This window comes from Tribolium madens, unplaced genomic scaffold (assembly GCF_015345945.1).
Source record: "Tribolium madens isolate multiple individuals breed KSU strain unplaced genomic scaffold, Tmad_KSU_1.1 Scaffold_91;HRSCAF=231;Tcas5.2_LG7, whole genome shotgun sequence".
NCBI classification, from domain to species: Eukaryota; Metazoa; Arthropoda; class Insecta; order Coleoptera; family Tenebrionidae; genus Tribolium; species Tribolium madens.
Genome location: NW_025401063.1, coordinates 3,052,029 through 3,070,298, shown reverse-complemented (window position 1 = coordinate 3,070,298; position 18,270 = coordinate 3,052,029). Strand labels below are relative to the sequence as shown.

The 18,270-nt window shown below is 32.7% G+C and overlaps 3 protein-coding genes across 7 annotated transcripts in view; 2 read left to right on the top strand and 1 right to left on the bottom strand.

Moving 5' to 3' along the window:
- Positions 1 to 1,133: 1,133 nt before the first annotated feature.
- Positions 1,134 to 18,270, bottom strand: part of LOC123011590 (farnesyl pyrophosphate synthase) — a 25,878-nt gene continuing 8,741 nt past the window's right edge. For 2 of the 3 annotated variants that reach the window (XM_044409105.1, XM_044409106.1), the window contains exons 2-5: positions 17,565 to 17,677; positions 4,594 to 4,903; positions 1,771 to 2,214; positions 1,134 to 1,718 (exon numbers count right to left, since the gene is read on the bottom strand). In XM_044409105.1, the coding sequence (XP_044265040.1) occupies positions 1,383 to 1,718; positions 1,771 to 2,214; positions 4,594 to 4,903; positions 17,565 to 17,677 (1,203 nt within the window). In that variant the 3' untranslated portion in view covers positions 1,134 to 1,382. Of the gene's footprint in view, positions 1,719 to 1,770; positions 2,215 to 4,593; positions 4,904 to 7,911; positions 8,163 to 17,564; positions 17,678 to 18,270 lie in introns of those variants that run through there. The other variant, XM_044409104.1, reaches the window with a different exon arrangement.
- Positions 2,297 to 3,911, top strand: LOC123011591 (arrestin homolog). Its single transcript, XM_044409107.1, has 2 exons — positions 2,297 to 3,147; positions 3,194 to 3,911. The coding sequence occupies exons 1-2, from the start codon at positions 2,355 to 2,357 to the stop codon at positions 3,601 to 3,603; spliced, it is 1,203 nt and encodes a 400-aa protein (XP_044265042.1). The 5' UTR covers positions 2,297 to 2,354; the 3' UTR covers positions 3,604 to 3,911.
- Positions 11,944 to 18,270, top strand: part of LOC123011588 — an 11,601-nt gene continuing 5,274 nt past the window's right edge. For 2 of the 3 annotated variants that reach the window (XM_044409101.1, XM_044409098.1), the window contains exon 1: positions 11,944 to 11,981. The gene's annotated coding sequence lies outside the window, so the exon portion shown is untranslated. Of the gene's footprint in view, positions 11,982 to 17,360; positions 17,690 to 18,270 lie in introns of those variants that run through there. The other variant, XM_044409099.1, reaches the window with a different exon arrangement.

Below are 18,270 nucleotides of genomic sequence, written 5' to 3'. Positions count from 1 at the left end.
TTGGAATTTTTCCATTTTTTATCTAGGTATTTTCACAATAAAAAAGGACTGATAAGCATTGACATAAACGTATCTAGATATTATAATTTCTCACATAAAAAACGGATGGGTTTTAAGGTTTTTATGTGGTTTGCCGTTGTTCAGAAATTAAAAACCATTTAGGGATGTCTGGAATTGAGGGCTTTTTTACAAGATTTTGAGTTTTCATAACGAATTTCATAAAATTCATTTGCTGCGTGTTCCAATCGTGATAAAGCCCAAAATCTTTTTCATAGCGACAGAATATTTTTTTAAATAAAAATTTCAAGTTGTAAAATAGAATTTCAAAACGAATCCCAAAAATACCAAAAAATTTTTGAAGGGCCGTATGTTTAGTCGCAGATAGGAGTCTGCTTCAGTTGACGCCACAGAGCTCTGCAGGGTTTTAATCCTATTATTTTCTGCTAGATGGCAGGTTTTTACTAGGTAAACTTTACTATGTTGTCTATGAACTAATATCTTCTTCCTCTTATTCTATGACTAATATTAACAATATGCATAATCATAGATGGGGAGCGTAAAACTTGGTCCAGAAATCAAAATCTATTTTGGAGTATTTAAAAACAAGAYGTCTAGAAGTAAAAAGCCATTTTAGGGTGTCTAAAAACAACGAATTTTTTTGGGTGCTTTTAATGTAATTAATAATTATGCTTAATTTTTAACAGTTTTCCCATGTGCTCATTTTCTGGTGGTCTATTGATTTTTGAGTATTTTTTGGGCGCATAAAAAAATATAAATTTTCAAGGATTTTGTCTTTTTCGGTTGTTTACTTTTGTGAAAACATAAATTTTTAGGATTCTGCCTTGTTTTGTAAGGCGCCAAATATAGGTACCTCTTTGATTTGGTGTTGTTTTTCTTTTTTTTTGCATGCGCCAAATGGCTTAGTCCAGAAATAAACAACCATTTTGGGGTGTGTAAAAACAAGGTAATTTCTTAGCTTCTTTAGGGCGTTTATGAGTTAATTTTTAGTGGTCTACAGATGTTTGGGTACTTTTGGGGTGCATAGGAATTAATGCTTTTTGAGAGGTTTTAGGCCTTTTTCGGTTGTTTGCTTTTGGGTTGGTAAGAAAATTTACCAAGAAGAAAAACACAAGTGTGTTAAAGTTATTCAATATTTCACAACTTAAAAAAATCTAAATTAACGCCGACTGGCCTAAGACTAATCCAGCCTGCACGATATCACACAGAGAAGACTCGAAAATTCACAAGATAACTCCAAATACCCAATAGAATTAAAGCTTACAATCAAACACTTCAGGACAACTAAAATATAAAAAAACTCCTTTAAAATAACCTTAAATTAACTCATTATCTTGCAAATGATCTGAATACTGATTCGCACACTAGCAGTCCCTTCTGTAGATTTTCTCCATTATTTTGAAGAAGAGTTTGTGTGGGAGTCCTTTGGAAATTTGCTGGATGTGTGTACGGATGATGTTGAAACTCTCCTCCTCGTAGATGGCGTAAGTGTTGGGCAAACTCAGTTCTTCGTACAAGTTTCGAATGATTCGGACTGCTTCAGGGTCGGGCCGGCCGTAGTACTCCTCCATGATCTTCCTTTGGGTTGGGTTGGCCCTCTGAAGGGCGACCACAGCCAACCAGGAACATTTACCCTCGCGGATGTCGTTGCCCTGTTTGCCGGTCACCGCAGGGTCGCCGAAGCAGTCGAGAAAATCATCCTATTACACACACAAATAAATAAAAATAAACAAAAAAAAGTAGTAAACCCACTTGAATTTGGAAGAAAAGTCCCATCTCCATCAAGATGGTTTTAGCCTGCCTGTGCATTTCTGGGTCGTACAAATTCGCCATGTACATAGCCAAAGCCACTGGTAATTGGAAAGTGTAAAAAGCAGTCTTGTATTTAACAATCGAGTTGTATTTATTCATAGTGAAGAGTTCCAAATTGGGTTTTCCGTCTTTGGTACACAAACAATCCAAAGCTTGTCCCATTGAAGTTTTGAGTGTAACATCATGGAAGAGTTCCATGGTTGGGACGTAGCAATGATGTTGGGAAAAATGCCTCTTAAGCAACGTATAAATGCCGTGTTCAAGAAGTATAGCATCGTTGAAGGCATTTAAACCGATATCGTCCTTCTTGTACCAACAGGGCATTCCGCGTCGCGTCTCTGACCGATCCATGATGTCATCAGTGACCAAAAAGAAGCCTTGCAACTGCAACAGAAACCATAATGTCAATCCAATTACACTAATCAAATCACAAGTCTTAAAACTACTATAAGAACAAACGAATTGTTTCAGTCCCCACTTCTGGTGGAAGTACCAATCGCAACCTCTCCAAGTGTTACAAACAAATGGTTGTTGCCGTCAAAGTATTCAAAAAGACCACACCGAATGGTAAAGTCACCGTCTATCTAAGCAAACGCGATTTCATCGACTATTTGGACCACGTCGARCCCATCGATGGCGTCATCGTCGTCGAAGATGGCTACCTCCAAGGCCGCAAAATCTACGGCCAGGTGGTCACCACCTACCGCTACGGTCGCGAAGAGGACGAAGTCATGGGGTTGAAATTCAGCAAGGAGATGGTCATTTCTCAAGACCAAATCGTCCCGTCGAAAAAATCCCCCGACCTCACTTCCGTCCAGGAGAAACTCGTCAAGAAGATGGGGGCCACCGCTTATCCATTCATTTTCCGATTCCCGGAGATGGCCCCCAGCTCGGTCACCCTGCAACCCGGAGAAGACGACCAAGGCAAACCCCTAGGAGTGGAATACTTCGTCAAGATCTACGTCGCGGCCAACGAGGAGGATAAGGGCCACAAGAGGAGTACCGTGACTTTGGCRATCAAAAAATTGCAAATGTTGCCACAACCCAGAGTAATCACCCGACTTCCAAGTTCSGTCGTCTCCAAAGGGTTCACCTTCTCCAGCGGGAAGATCAACCTGGAGGTGACTCTCGACCGGGAGATTTACTACCACGGGGAGCAAATCGGTGCTAACATCACCATTTCGAACAACTCGAGGAAGTCGGTACGAAACATCAAGATCTACGCCGTGCAACACTGRGAAGTTACGATGGTCAATGCCCAATTTTCCAAATATGTGGCCAGTTTAGAGACYCGAGAAGGATGCCCAATAACCCCAGGTAAGTAGTAACCCCAAATTTTTGTTTTTTTAAAGAAATTTCTCAGGCACCAGCTTCACCAAAACCATCTACTTGGTGCCCCTCGCCGCGAGTAACAAAGACCGACGCGGCATCGCCCTCGACGGCCGCCTCCGCGACGACGATGTCAACCTCGCCAGCTCCACTCTCGTCCCCGAAGGAAAATGCCCTATCGACGCCATCGGTATCGTCATTTCCTACTCTCTGCGAGCGAAACTCGACTGTGGAACACTCGGCGGCGAACTCGTCACCGACGTCCCCTTCAAACTCCTCCATCCAGGACCTGGTGCTATCGAGAAAGAAAAACCGAAAACCTTCAAGAAGATGAGATCGATGGAAAAAGCCCGGTATGCAAACTCGTACGAGCACGACGACGARGATAACATCGTCTTCGAGGATTTCGCACGGTTCAGACTCAGTCGCGATGGAATCGAATAAAAAGAAAATTTCAACAACAAAAAAATTGCAAAAATARAAATAAAAACACAAAAAAATTAAACTTAAAAGCAAACATTGGTGATTCTGCCAGAAGTGTTTTATTTTAGTTGAAAGCTATTAATTAATTCAGTTATTGCATTTTTTTGTGTTTTAGACAATCAGGCTGCAGAACGGGAAGAATTATGCATAATTTATTTTTTTCTGACTGATGTACGCGCGTCATGTTATTAAAAGTAATGTTTTAGTTAGAGTTTAGTGTTGTAAATGCATGCAAAAAAATAAATAAAAATATTATGAATCAAGAACAAGTCTCAATTTTTATTATTTTGGCCAGATGTTATCCACATCGTGAGTTCTCTCAGTTCAAATGTGCAAAAAAAATTTAATGTTAATTGTATTATTTATAAATAACCTTRCTACGTTCAAGGCTATATTGATAAGTGTAATAAATTGCGATTTTGTCAACAAACAACTTAAAWCTGCACGCGCGAGTATCTACTATTTAAAATTAAAAATTCGCCACGCGATTGCGTTGAAATATTTTCGACATTGTTAACATTTTCCTTCCAATCGCATCACCTCATGTCAAATAAACAAAAACAAAAGATAAATATTTTTGTAACCATGGTAACTGGACAAGAAACGAATACACGATGATAACCTCATCGTGACTTGAACTGTAATAAGTAGGCATAAAAATATTCACAATGAAAGATTACGAGATAAGAACGCGTTTGTTCCATGTGTTTATTATTCATCATTGTAGACGTTTATTTTTCGAACAATATTGTAAACAGATAACGAAATTAAACCGAGATCAAATGTTACGTAATCATTTGGCTAAAAAATTATGTAAATTATTTTACGCCAATGATTTTGTCCAAACAATGAATTCGTTGTGAAATTTGGCGGAAAAAATGGAAAGTGTCACTACTTTTACGAAAGAAGATTTCAGGCCTGAAATTTTTTCTTTCCTGAAATTGCACTCACCAGTTCGACGCACCAGCCCAYYATGTTGGCCAGCCTGATGTTTTCCGGGGTGAGATTCTCCTCCTTTTCGAGCATTTTGTAGGCGGCGATGACCGCCAGCCCCCTGTTTTTCTTTCCATTGGGCACGTTGTAGTGCAATGCTTTYGCATATCGTTTGGTGACTTCCGGAATATCTGTCTGTCTTCCGGCATCGGTCAAGTCCCGGACGATGTCCGGAAAAACCGCCATGAATTCGCGACTCTCATCTTTCGAGACTAGAGTATAGTTGCTAGTTTGGGGTTTGGCCTTTGTTTGGATCGTTGATAAAGCTCTGCAAATGGGATGAATCATTGCTTTTATTCGTTCTGTCTGTGTTAAAATCGCACGTCGACGTGCTAATTTACCATCACTGATTGATGTCAAATTAAATCAGGGCTAACGGCATTTCCGATAACTAGACGGTTTTTAACAATTGGCTCAATTAATAAGACATGATAATAGCAGGTGGAAAAAAATTCTAGGGCAATGAACTTCCGGTTTTGTGAAATATTTTCGATTAATATTTTCTCCCAAAATTGACGAATATTAATTAAAATATGTATTTCGGTGCGGTCTTTGTTCTCGCAAGGACAGATGAGTTTTACAGTTAATTTTCAATGTCATTCGATCGACATTTTTGCGCATTATTTGCAACTARCAATTTTATTCTAACGGAGGCACAGTGCGTGAAAAATGATATATTTAAAAAGTCATGCCCATGATGGACGCCAATTGCCCATTGTTTAAACGAAAACGGTGTTTCTACATTTTTTAATACGAAAAATCGCGAAAAATTAATCCGGAAATAGACTAATTAAGTGGGTATAAATGTAGTACTTAACAATGTGTAAGAAAGTAAAGAATACAATTACATAATTAAGTGTGGGTATTACACAAACATTAAACCAATTCAAAGTAATTTAATAGCCAGTATGTTTTTCTTTGAACAAAAAAAAAATAAAATATTTGTGCCATTAAAAATAATTGTAACATTTTAAAGTCGACAATCACATAAAATGTGAATAGAAATGTTAGATTTGTAATCAACACAAGATGATAAAGCAAAATGTAAATGAATTTTATAATATAAAAATATGCAAAATTTGTTACTTTATAGTCAACAACATTTAGACAGGAACTCAAGTTGTTAGAATAGTTAAAAATAAAATCATATTTGTGTATACCCTACCCTTTACGGACTCGTTCAGCCAGAAACACAATTATGTCAAAAATAAGCCCAAAAATTACCTAATTAGGTTAAAAAATGCTTTATTTTTCCCTTTTTCAAGTTTTCAGCATGTTTTTCAGCCCAGAAATAATTAATGTAAAATTTCGTCAACAAAAAGCTCCAAAACCACAGGTCGGTTTTGTAAAATTACATAAAAAGCACCCAATCAAATACTATTACAGTAAAAAGCGTTTTAACACGCTTTTAAGTAATTTTGCAAAATTACTTCAAAGATAAGACCAAAAACCAATATAGATTGGTCAAAAATAACTTTTTTTCCGCTTTTCAAACCAGAAAGGAAATTATTTTGCACAATTTCGTGAAAAATAAGACTCAAAACCACTCAATTAGGCTGACTTTGCAAAATTTACGTCGAAAATATAAGCTTAGCACAAAAACCACACAATTAGATAAGTTATGCCATTTTCGAGAGTTTTAGAGCGTTTTTCAGCCCAAAAACCCAATTACATCAAAAATTACATTTTTTCACTCCACGAAACAGTTACTTTAAGTCCCAAAAATGAGTCTTTTTCAGAGTAAGTTACAAGTACCTAAAATATGCGATTTGAACGTATTTTTGGGAGTTTTAACAAAAAAAATTGTAACACAAACCTAAAAAGTTTTCACGAACTTATTTGCAATTCCAAACTCGGCTTTGCCTCGTCCAGAAAAACCAAAGATTCGTTGTTTTAGGTACTTATAACAAAAATATTTTTTTCTTGCTCCAAATCGTAAAAATAAACAAAGTAGAAATAAGCTTTTCGTTTAAAACCTTGACATTTTGCACAAAACAAAAAATTGATGAATAATTTTCATGCATGATTTTTGGRTAWTTTTTTTTTCAGCACTTAAAAGTCTGGAAAACATTGCTGTTTATTGTGTAGAAGCGCGTCTATTGTTATCAAAATAATAATAACGACAAAACCAATCTATTTTAAGAGTRAACCGAAGAAAAGAAAACCTTCAGACTTATCTTAGAAAAAGTTATCTCCGCCTTGATGTTTACACAAAGATAGAAAAATATTAATACGAAAAAGACGCACATAATCTCATATTTCTAAAAAAGTAAAACCAAAAGCACTTGGCCTTTTTGTTGGTATTTGTCTATCATTATCACATTTTTTATTTTCATTAATTTTGCTTTGTATTTTTGCACTCCTAGTAAACAGTAAACGAGAATTTTTTTCAATCATGAATTTTATTCTTGGCATTTAGCACTTCTCAATTTTCACTCTTCAATCATTGTTGTTAGTAGTAGATTCGATTACTTCCATCGATCTTCCATAAAGTCGAAACGATTCATTTTTATTAATATTTAATAAGTAACAATGCTAATAATTATGCTAAAGTAATGCTAAAATAAGAAGAAAAGAATTTCAAATGAGTATCGCACGAAGCAAATCACCACACCTGAATTCCATTTGACTCATCGCAATTTAATCCAAACTCAAGTTATTTTGAGCTAAATGATAAGATATTCAGTAAAATTTGAAAAATTCCAAGTTGCATGGATAACCTGGCTGCAATTATTTAACACTTTTTTTTTCAAAACCGGAAAAAATCTTAGGATTCAATGAACCGAACTGTAATTATGCAAACTGTAACAAGTTTTTCATTAATAAGAAAAGCAAAAGACAAGTCTTGCAGATCAAGTAATAAATTGCATCAATTATCAGGAAGCAAAATATTTAAAGAAAACATACTGAAGATATTTTTAAATGTAAATACGATTTTTTGTACACGTAATGAGCAGATGCCTTTTGATATCATATCAAATCCACTTTAATAGTGTGTAATTAGAAAATAGTCAACTTAATGGAATATTCCTGTGTGATAATTGATAATTTAGCAGAAAATTTGTTTTGAAAGTGTTGCAAATCTTGTAATTGGCAAATTCTAGTACCAGAAACCGCTTTCCTAATTACCATAAACAAAACCATCGCTGAGTGGGTCACCGTATCATCCCAAAAACGTAAAAAAGGGCCGTGACGGCAACGCGATTTCAGTCACGTAGGCCCTCGATCGAAGACGAGTCATCGACCTCCTCTCCAAGATTTGTCTATAAAATTTACCTGTTGTTATTGTGCTTGTTCAACCTAATCCACTTATTCTTGGAGGTTTGGTCGAGGTTCAATTCGGTCTTTTGCTGTCTGGAGATGGCATCGCTGTTGGGGGCCGTCGAGGTCTTGCTGATCTGTCTTTTGCATTTGATCAGCTCTCGACTGGTTCGATTGACTGTCGCTCTAATTGTTGTAAACATTTTGCACTAGCGTTTGACACGTTTTCTATCAACTGTTTCTAAGAGACTGTTTGACAAGAAGGTGCCGCTTGGCATATAAACACYGAGAGACAGAGAAGAAGAGAAAACAAGCCGAGTGAGGAGCTGGTCTCGCTCTTGCACGATGCGTGAACGTGGAACCACGTGGGTCGTGAATGGCCGGCTTGGTGTGGGATTGGGGGATTACGTGCAGGGAGTCAGCTTTTCGGCTGGGAATTGGGGTCCACACGTGACTCGTCTAACAATGAAAGAAAAACTTGTCACTTTTCAAATTATTCCCTATCACTAGGTTTTTGTTATAAAATTTCCTTTGAGATATTTAAACTACCTGAAAATGGCAGTCAAGGTCGCTTTACATTGTTCTATTAGTGCACGATGTGTGTGTGGACTTACATTAATCAACAGATTTCATAATTAAGACTAAACAAATTATTATTTTGAGCTAGTATTCTTATCACCTAGTGCATAGACACCTAAAAAAATCCAAAGAATAATAACAGGATCAGATAATTAACAAAGATGTTAACCGAAAAATCTTAACTGGAACAGTCTGTGAATGAGTTGTTTATTTAGTGCGACATTTGTGTAATAATRTGACAATTGTTGGTGTTACAATATTTAATTATTTGTTACGGTTTGGTTCACAAAGAGTAAAAATTCGTTTTCTACTGAGTCTCCATGAGCATGTGCTAAATTTAAAAGTTGTTTGAASTTCCAGTTGGAATTCCTGCCTCYATGTGTCTTACACAYTTTATTTAAAAAATTAAAAGTTTACTAAAAAATATAATAATTATTAAAAAAAGATCTTAATTTTTGTCTAAAAATAGTTAAATAAAATAAACAATTTGATAAAAAAATATGATGCAATTTAATTTTTTCATCCATATTTATCAAACATATAGCAATACATTATAAGTTTCGAAATATTTATCACTCACTTATTTGTTTCCTAATAAGTTGTATATTTTTTTGAATATTTTGTACAAAAAAACTGATCTCTGGTGACATTGATCATTATAGAAAGAAATAATTTACTAATATACTATTTATTAACTGTACATTTTTAAATTCAGAAAAAAATGAGTGATTTATTGTTCGATAAATCCCCGAAAAACAACACAAATGAAAACAAATTACTTCATAAATAGGAAAAACTACAGTGAAACCTCATTAAGTCGACGTACCTATTGTCAAAAAAATTATTGGAGTTATCGAAGTTTCGAGATACGGAATATTACTTTTTTATACATTGTTAATTTTATTTAGAAACTATAAAATGTATACAAAAATTAACTTCTTATGGTATGAAATACAGGGTGCGCCCGATCTCGCGCCCCAGAGAAAAAGGTAAGAAACCAGGAATATGGAAAAAAATGTTAAAAAAATTTTATCTATAAAAATTTCGAAGTTATGAGGATTTAAAGTTTGCACTTTGACTCTACGTATTTCTGTTGGACAAATAATTTTCCAAGTTTTTTTACTACAGTCTATTAGAAGAGGAAACAAGGAAGCAGTAGCCTAAATTGTAACTCTGTTCAATGATATTTGTGGCTTTTATTGGCAAAATTTTTGTACCTTTACTAAATAGTTGTACAAAAACATATACAAGATCATCACTATCATTAAATAGACATAACAAAACGTCAAATGTAAAAAAATATATGTCAAAATTTTTTGACAGATAAAATTTTTTAAACATTTTTTTCATGTTCCTGGTATCTTATCTTATTTGAAATGTTTCTCTGGGGCGCGAGTTCTGGCGCATCCTGTATAGATTCTTAAAATACCACAAAATTTTAAAACATATGTATGTAGATATAGATTTTATTCGTTTGTCTTCAGGGTGACATAAAAAAATACATTAATTTTTATTAATAAATGCTCAAAACCAACCATTTCGACTTATCGAAATTTCGAGATATAGAAGTTCGATTTATCGAGGTTCCACTGTAGTTTCATTTTTTCCTGGTAATATTGATATTTGGATTAGTTTGCAATGATCGAAATTATACCGATAAAAGCACAAATTACTGCAAGTTTATATTTTTTTAATCGGCTGATATATTGACTAGACACTCTGTGAATGTTCCTTGGCAATGACAGTGATATTCACAGACCAACTTACCTTCAACATGTATTATTTCCATATTTCTTTCTATTTAACTCGGAATATAAAACCTATCTTTCCTTAAAAATATCAGAGTTAAATGTAGAGACAATATTTGATAAAAGTATAACAATAAAATATTAAAAACAGAGGAAAGTTTTGAACACAATCAGGAATTTAATGAATGATATCAGTAAAATGAAATTTGATCATCCAATTGCATAATCGAAACGAGTGAGTAAGTGTAATTTTAATAATGCGATATGTATATTGATCAATTAATTAGAACAACTATACAAACAGATAAGATCAAAAATAAAATACAAGTGATAATTAAGTAGAACTTCTATTAATAGATTATCAAATAAAATACCTTGTATAATTTTTTATCAAAATGTTTTCTTCATTACTTGTAGAGAGTAGAAAATATCTTTGAAAGGAAGAAAGGTGGGCTTGAAAATAAGATAATAATACGAGTATGTTGTTTTTTTGATTTATCAATATTACGCCTGTTCTAAAATGAAGGTCAAATATCTGTTTTGTCAACAAACAAACTGCGAATTAAAAAAATCGTAGAGTAAACAAGACAACGACGCCGAACAAAATTTATAAAACATTTCAAATAAAAGTGTAATTTCTTCGTGGTACGTAGTTCAACTTGCAAAACAATGCAATAAATAAATCAGTTGTGTGATTCATCAAAATGAATTAAATAAAAATAAAATAAACAAAAAGTAGTGTAAAAATCTGTTTGACAAACATTGCTGCTTAAAAAATATAATTTTATATTTTAATAAAAATATGTCTTATTTTATTACCCTCACATGTTGGTTTATTATCGCAAAAGCTTGAAATGCGTAAAAATTACAAAACCCAATAATTTTACGTTAACAGAAGTCGACAAGTGTTAACTTTCGTAACACAATATTGAATAAGCTTACAATTATCCTCTCCATTGCGTTGTAATAACAAATATCGCCTTACTACACGACAATTTAAAAGCATTCAAGGTAAAATTTGGTAACATTTTGCATTATCACACTTGTTTGATTTTGACAACGCTTTTCCATAAACCGCCAAAATGAAACCCAAAAATCAGATAATTAAAATGGCGACAAAGTTTTCCAGTCTGGTGGTTGTTRGGCGAAATATTATTGTTCCCAAAAAAACTGTTTAAAAAATAGAACAAAGATGAAAAATTCATGTCATCACTCGGAATTAGTTCATCAACATGTTGAGATATTATGGCCAAAACAAGGACATTCCATTCAGAGCGTAAAATTTATACGTTGCTTGCTTAGGACGTGAACCGGCGACTCCACCATTTTTAAGCTCACCAACTCAATCAAGCCTTCACCTCAAGACAAAAACCAAAAAATGATTATTCATCGAGCTTTCATCTCAAGACAAATTTCTTAGCGACGAAAACCAAAAATGATCATTTTTGAAAAAGTGGTGGAACCGTTTTCGACCATAGCCCAAATTAATTGCTTCGTCCATGAACAAGACATGCAATCACCACAGATCCATAAAGTATATGTAAAATCATCGGTTTGCATTACACAAGTGTGAGTGTTTGGTAGTGAGCAATGACCATCCAGTGACCCGAACATTTGATGCTTTCCCGGAAGCTGGGACAAAGGCACATCCGGATGGCGCGGACCCAAGGCRCCATAGCCTCATCGGTGGCTGCCCCCATCGAACCATCAGTCGGTGAGTGCAGGTGCCAGTGATTACAACTGACCAAGGAGATACTAGTAAGTGACCCCCTTAGCCCTAGTGTACGATCATCAGTGAAACTGACAACTCCTCAACAATGTGAGCTCGTTTCAAACATAACTGCACATACAGGGTGTCCCAGCGAGTTGAAAAAGTCCATTAGTGACCTATAAATGGTAAAATTTAAAAAAAATTGTATAAGACATTGATATATACTAATCTAGTGCATCACTTAAAATTATTTTCAACCATACAGCATGTCCCAAAAATAAATTACGATACAAACTTGTGTTTACTTAAATGAAACACCGTATGTTTCTTGGCATTTTTGGATGTAGCCTTTTAAAACAATGTTTTTATGCTACACTTTTATTAGTCGATTTAGAAATAAGACGTTTTTTTGACAAAAACATAAACTTTTTAAAAATTTATTACAAAAAACTAAGACAGCTACAACAATTTTTTTCTTACTTCTGCATAGAAGAAAGTACAGAATTTAAAGCTGTAGCAATGTGTTTTGCATTTGTAAAGATCAATAAATTAAGAAGTTTGTTAAAAGTTAAATAACTTAAAAAAATCAAATGGAACACTCTATTTTTTATTTTTGCATCTAATAGATTGATAAATTTTCTATCTAAAAAAACAAACTTTTAATGTCTAGAATTGATAAATGAAAAGATATTTAACATTCAATATTAATTGTAGCAACAATGCCTATCAATATCTGAGCATTGTTGATAGTATGGCAACCATAGTAAATCCACCACGGATCTTATCCGTTGATTTATCCAGAGATGATAAAAGTCGTTATAAATACTGAAATTCGAATTATTTTATTGTAAAAATAAAGAATAATGGATTCAGTTTAACACAAATGTGATTATTAAGTGATATTTCTTCCATCTCTTGTGCAACTGTGCACTTTTTGGCTACTGAAACAATTATAATTTTTTTTTTAATGTTTAACGTTAAATATCTTTTTAGTTATTGATTATAAACACCTAAAAGTAAATAATTTGAGAAAGGCAATTTAATAATCTTTTAAATACAAAAACAATAAATAGGGTGTTCCATTTAAATTTTTTAAGTTATTGAACTTTTAACAAACGCCTTAATTTTTTTATCTTTGCAAATGCAACACATTAAAAAAACGTTACAACCTTATAGCTTGTACCTTCTTTTTTGCGGTAGTAAAAAAAATATTCTAGATGTCTTAGTTTTTGTGTAATAAATTTTTAAAAAGTGCATGTTTTCGTCAAAAAACCGTTTTATTTTTAAAACTAATAATCCAACCAATAAAAGTTTAGCTTAAAAACATTGTCATAAAAATCTACATCCAAAAACGCTAAGAAATATGGTGTTTCATTAAAAAAAACACAAGTTTGTATTGTAACTTATTTTTGAGACACGCTGTATAGTTGAAAATAATGTTAGGCGATGGACTAGATTAGTATCTATCAATGTCTTATGTATTTTTTTTTTAATTCTACCATTTAAAAGTGACTAATGGACTTTTTCAACTCGCTGGGACACCCTGTATCTTCAGCCACCACGGCCAAATTTACGAAATTTTGGCTTTTTCTCCCAATTTTCGCACAACAAATTTTCCCCTTTCAATACCATCACTTATTTTTTACAAAAATAAATCAATAATCAACTGAACAAGTTAAACTATCTATTTTTCTCATATGAGTATAGCTTAATTTTTCATCAAAATGATCCAGGGTTTTCAATTAAGTACCAGTTGAGCTTTCTAAAGTAGTTAGAAAAAAACTGAAAATTGTCACGAAGCTTGCCAAAAAGCTTACTTGTATTTTTCTTCAACAAGTAGTTTGAAAATGCGATTACCAAAATGTACAAACAATTAAACAAATCTCTTTAATCAAAAACTGATTTCAAAAACAACTCCGGTTTGTGGTAGCACAAAGTTTCCGGGAGGTCGCATCCCAACTCGCACAAAGTCGGCGCAATTTCTTGCACAATGTAGGGATAAATCTCGTTGACCTTATCCCCGCATCTATCCTTGATTGCTTCCAAGAAGCGCACCGTCATGGCATAATCGTTCACCCTTCGGCATGCATGAAGGGCTGCTATTATAACCGGTGGTTCTGGTATCGCATCATACCCCAAAAGATCGTTCATCCCTTGTCGTATATCCCAACCGTCTATGTCTTCACGACTGAAGAAGCACTCATATCTGAAAGGAACAAGGGATGGGATAAAACGGGTTCGACATCATTTAACACACGTTCAAGGCTTCTGGAAAAATTCGACCTCTAACATGTTGAGCAATTTCGACGAGGAACGCCCATAGTGTGTATTTACGATGATTGCTCAAAAAATACAAATTTGGGACGAGGTCGTCAAAACAATAGATACAAGAATTGACAAAAAAATATTTTTCATCCCGGTTGCTAATGTATTGACAAAAACACAATTATTTTTAGATAAGTTGCGTGATTTAAGTGTGCAAATTGTTGTAAAACATGATTTCCGCGGATGCGTTCTAATATACACAAAATTTGTTGATTGTGACCATCTGATAATAAAATTCAACTTTAATTTGTATCAAATCAATTGCGTCAATGATCGACGCGAGTTATTTATTGGTACCATTTGATACAGAACATTGATAGAAAAATTAACACTTGAAGTTCTGTTTATTTAATTTATTTAAGAACTGATATGAAACAAGCAAGATTACTCGTACCAAATTTTAACGTTTTTACAATCTTCGAAAACAAATTATTTATAGTTATTGTGGAAAAAAACTTATTTTGTAATGCAGATAAGTTCATATTTTTTTCTGTCCAAAATACATAATCTTATTTAAAAAAAGTAAATATGTATTCGTCAGGTATTAAAATTCAAGTAAACATTGAAACAAACTAGAAAATAACATTAACAATATAAAGATGATAAGAGAATTATAAGATAATGTGTTAGATTTACAATATTGTACGTACAAAAAAAAACTTCAACAAAGATTTTTATTAAAAATTTTAAACTGATTGTAGAAGTAAAAAATTGCCCAAAATGTAAAATAATTCATATTATTTTAGAGATGCATACAAAAGTTTCCTCCAAACAGATTAACTGAATAACATAAGAAAATMACTAAGCGGTTTTTTTAATCATTTGCCTCCAAAAAATGTGATCGCATTTTAAGAACGAAATTATCTTAAGTTTTTGCMATTTTTTTTGGTCAAAATTGCAATTTATGTAAGAATTTTTTTATTAAATAGGTATAAAGTAAATAGTTGTAATCCTTAGATCATAACCTTCATGAAAAAAATTGTGTTATAGTGGGTTGCCATTTAAAAAAATATATTTTTTAGAACTCAAAAAAAAAATCGAAAAATTTTATTCTTGATAAAACATCACATTTTTACAATAATTTATCATTCATCAATTAGTTTTTTCAAAAAATAAATAGCTTAAGTAAAAAACGTTTGGTTCCATACTTTTTATTCACCTGGTATAATTTGTCAAAATATTAATTTCATTCAATTGCAATTTTAAGAGTAAAAATCGGTATTTCATTTATTTTATTTCCGACGGAATGAATGAAGTATGTACAGGGTGCTGCATTTTGGATGTCCGAATGGGGAATCTCCGAAACTAAGAGGTTTAGCCAAAAACGAGTGATACATTCTGGGGCTAATTTTTTAAGAAAATAATATTGGTTAAAACCGCATCCCGCTATCGTCTTTTGTTTTCGACTTACAGACAAAAGTTGACATTTTGGCGAAATCTAAAAAAATTCATATCTTCGTTGTTATAGAAGATACAGATTTGAAATAAAGACATTATACAGGCACTTTTTTACGAGGAATTTAAACAATTTTTTTCAGTTATTAGTTTAGCCGTAATAAGATAAACTTTAATTTTTTTAAATAGAAATCATAGGCGGCTATGGCAATTTCGAAAAGCTTATTTTTTTCTGATCTAAAAAATATAAATTTGTAACAGAATATTTTTTTATAACTATATTTAAAAAAATGAAATACATATTTTATTTGATAATAGTTGGCCATGGAAAAACTATTTCACTCCAAATGTGTAAATAATAATCAATAAGAGTTTTGTGAACTGTAAAATAGATGAAAAAATATATAAAATTATAAAAATTAAAAAAATACGCTACGGTAGAAGCATTGAACAAATATGCGAGCGCTTCAGAACAAAATTATTACATATTTTTAAAAAATCCAAAAATAGGAAAAACAAATGTGTCAACAGTCAACACAATTAGAAAAAACATTTTTTTGATGATCTAATGGAGGTAGGATAACGTTTCACATAGACGGAATTTGGGTATTTGAATAGCCATATCGTCATTTTTGTGTCATATAAAATATTTTTTATTGAAGAATTAAAGCAGCTTTTTTTACAACACTCTATGTATCACTAGAAGTTGCAATGGTAATGTTTGCTTGTTTAAAAACAAAGAAATGTTATTAGTCGCCAATAAGTTGATTTACGATTTATTTTGCATTTTTTTCATTTCTTAGTATGTACTTAGAAAACTCTTTCATTAGTGACACTGGTTGAATATAATATAGTTTAAATCCGTTTAGTTGAAGATGCAACATTTTTTCATGGCCAACTGCGAACAAAAATCAAAGATAATTTTTTGCTAAAAATGTKTTATAATAATTTGTTACAAATATATATTTTTTAGATAAGAAAAAAACAAGATTTTTAAAAATGACATAGCCATCTATGATTCCCATTTAAAAAAATACAAGTTTATTTTATTACGGCTAAACAAACAACTGAAAAAAAAAGTTAACTACATCATTAAATTCTACGTAAAAAAGTGCCTGTATAATGTCCTTATTTCAAATCTGTGACTTCTATAATAACGAAGATATGAATTTTTTTAGATTTTGCTAAAATGTCAATTTTTGTCTATAAGTCGAAAACAAAAGACGATAATGGGATGCGGTTTTAACCAATATTATTTTCTCAAAAAATGAGCCCCAGAATGTATTACTCGTTTTTAGCTAAACCTCTTAGTTTCGGAGATTCCCTATTTGGACATCCAAAATGCAGTACCCTGTACATACCAGATTATTATTCAAAAACGAGGAAATAAAGCGTCACTTTATTCCCGTTTTGGAGAACACAATGTATTCGCTTATAGTGTATGATGCTCAATTAACAAGTTTGAGCAGTGGAGAATAAGAAAAAATAAACAAAATATTTAATACAAATTCTACAAATAAAGAAAAGAAGCCATAGTCTAAGATATAGCAAATAAGCTTTGATTTTAAAATTAAATAAAACGCTTAGTAATTGTAGTAAAATAAAGCAGCAACAAAATTACCATTTTCTCTCTAAGAAATTTTCTTCAATCTTTCTAAAATGYCAAGGCATTATTTAACGAAAATAAAACCAAGCCTAGAGTCATTTACATTTAAATTCATCAGAGCAAGTTCAAATCAAAACTTGTTTAACGTGATAATAGAATAAAAAATTGCGATAAACTCACGTTTATTCTATTAAAATATTCTACTTGATACAATCTCTGCATCACTTACGTAATCACGCTTAAACTTTATTATAGAAAAACTATAATTATTATAATTTCCTTTTTCCACCAATCAAATTCTTACCTGCAAGTGAGATCATCATCATGTATACGCCAACTGATGTTTCGATTCTTGACACTCAAAGTTTTCGAAAATTGTCTTAAAAGCCGACTTGCAATCGTTTTAGACAAAGACATCTGGAAAAAAAGGTAAAAACATAAATAAATTCAATTGTTTCATCATCGCCATTCCATACAATGTAAATTTAGATTCAATGCCAGTGATGTACGAACAAATAAAAACACTCATCCTGCTGTCTACCGTTATGTAGAGGAATAACCTTTTTTCCCCATTTGTCCTTACATATTTTACAAAATTATGCCGTAAAATGTATAATAATCAATTGCATTCGGTAATTAGAAGACCGTTTGACATGATAAACACGATACGGTTCATAAACATGCAAGGTCGTAGCACTTWATATGACATAACGTTTATAATAAGCAAGGGCGTTAAAGACCCTCCCCTGACCCAGATGGTATGCAAATTGCACCCAATACCATGAGCGGCATGTTCAAAACCTTTCAAGGTACTCGTAGAAGCAAAAAGTTGAATTTTGSTCAATTTTTGACTTCCTCAAGACTTGCTCAAAAACTGAGCAAATCTGCGAGGAATGTGTCATTGATTGTTCCGGTTGGTTCCACCGTGACCGATGGCCAGATAGACCGTACACCATGAGCTTATTTTGTTCAGGATGTCAACTTCCTGCTTCTTTGTGTCCGAATATGTT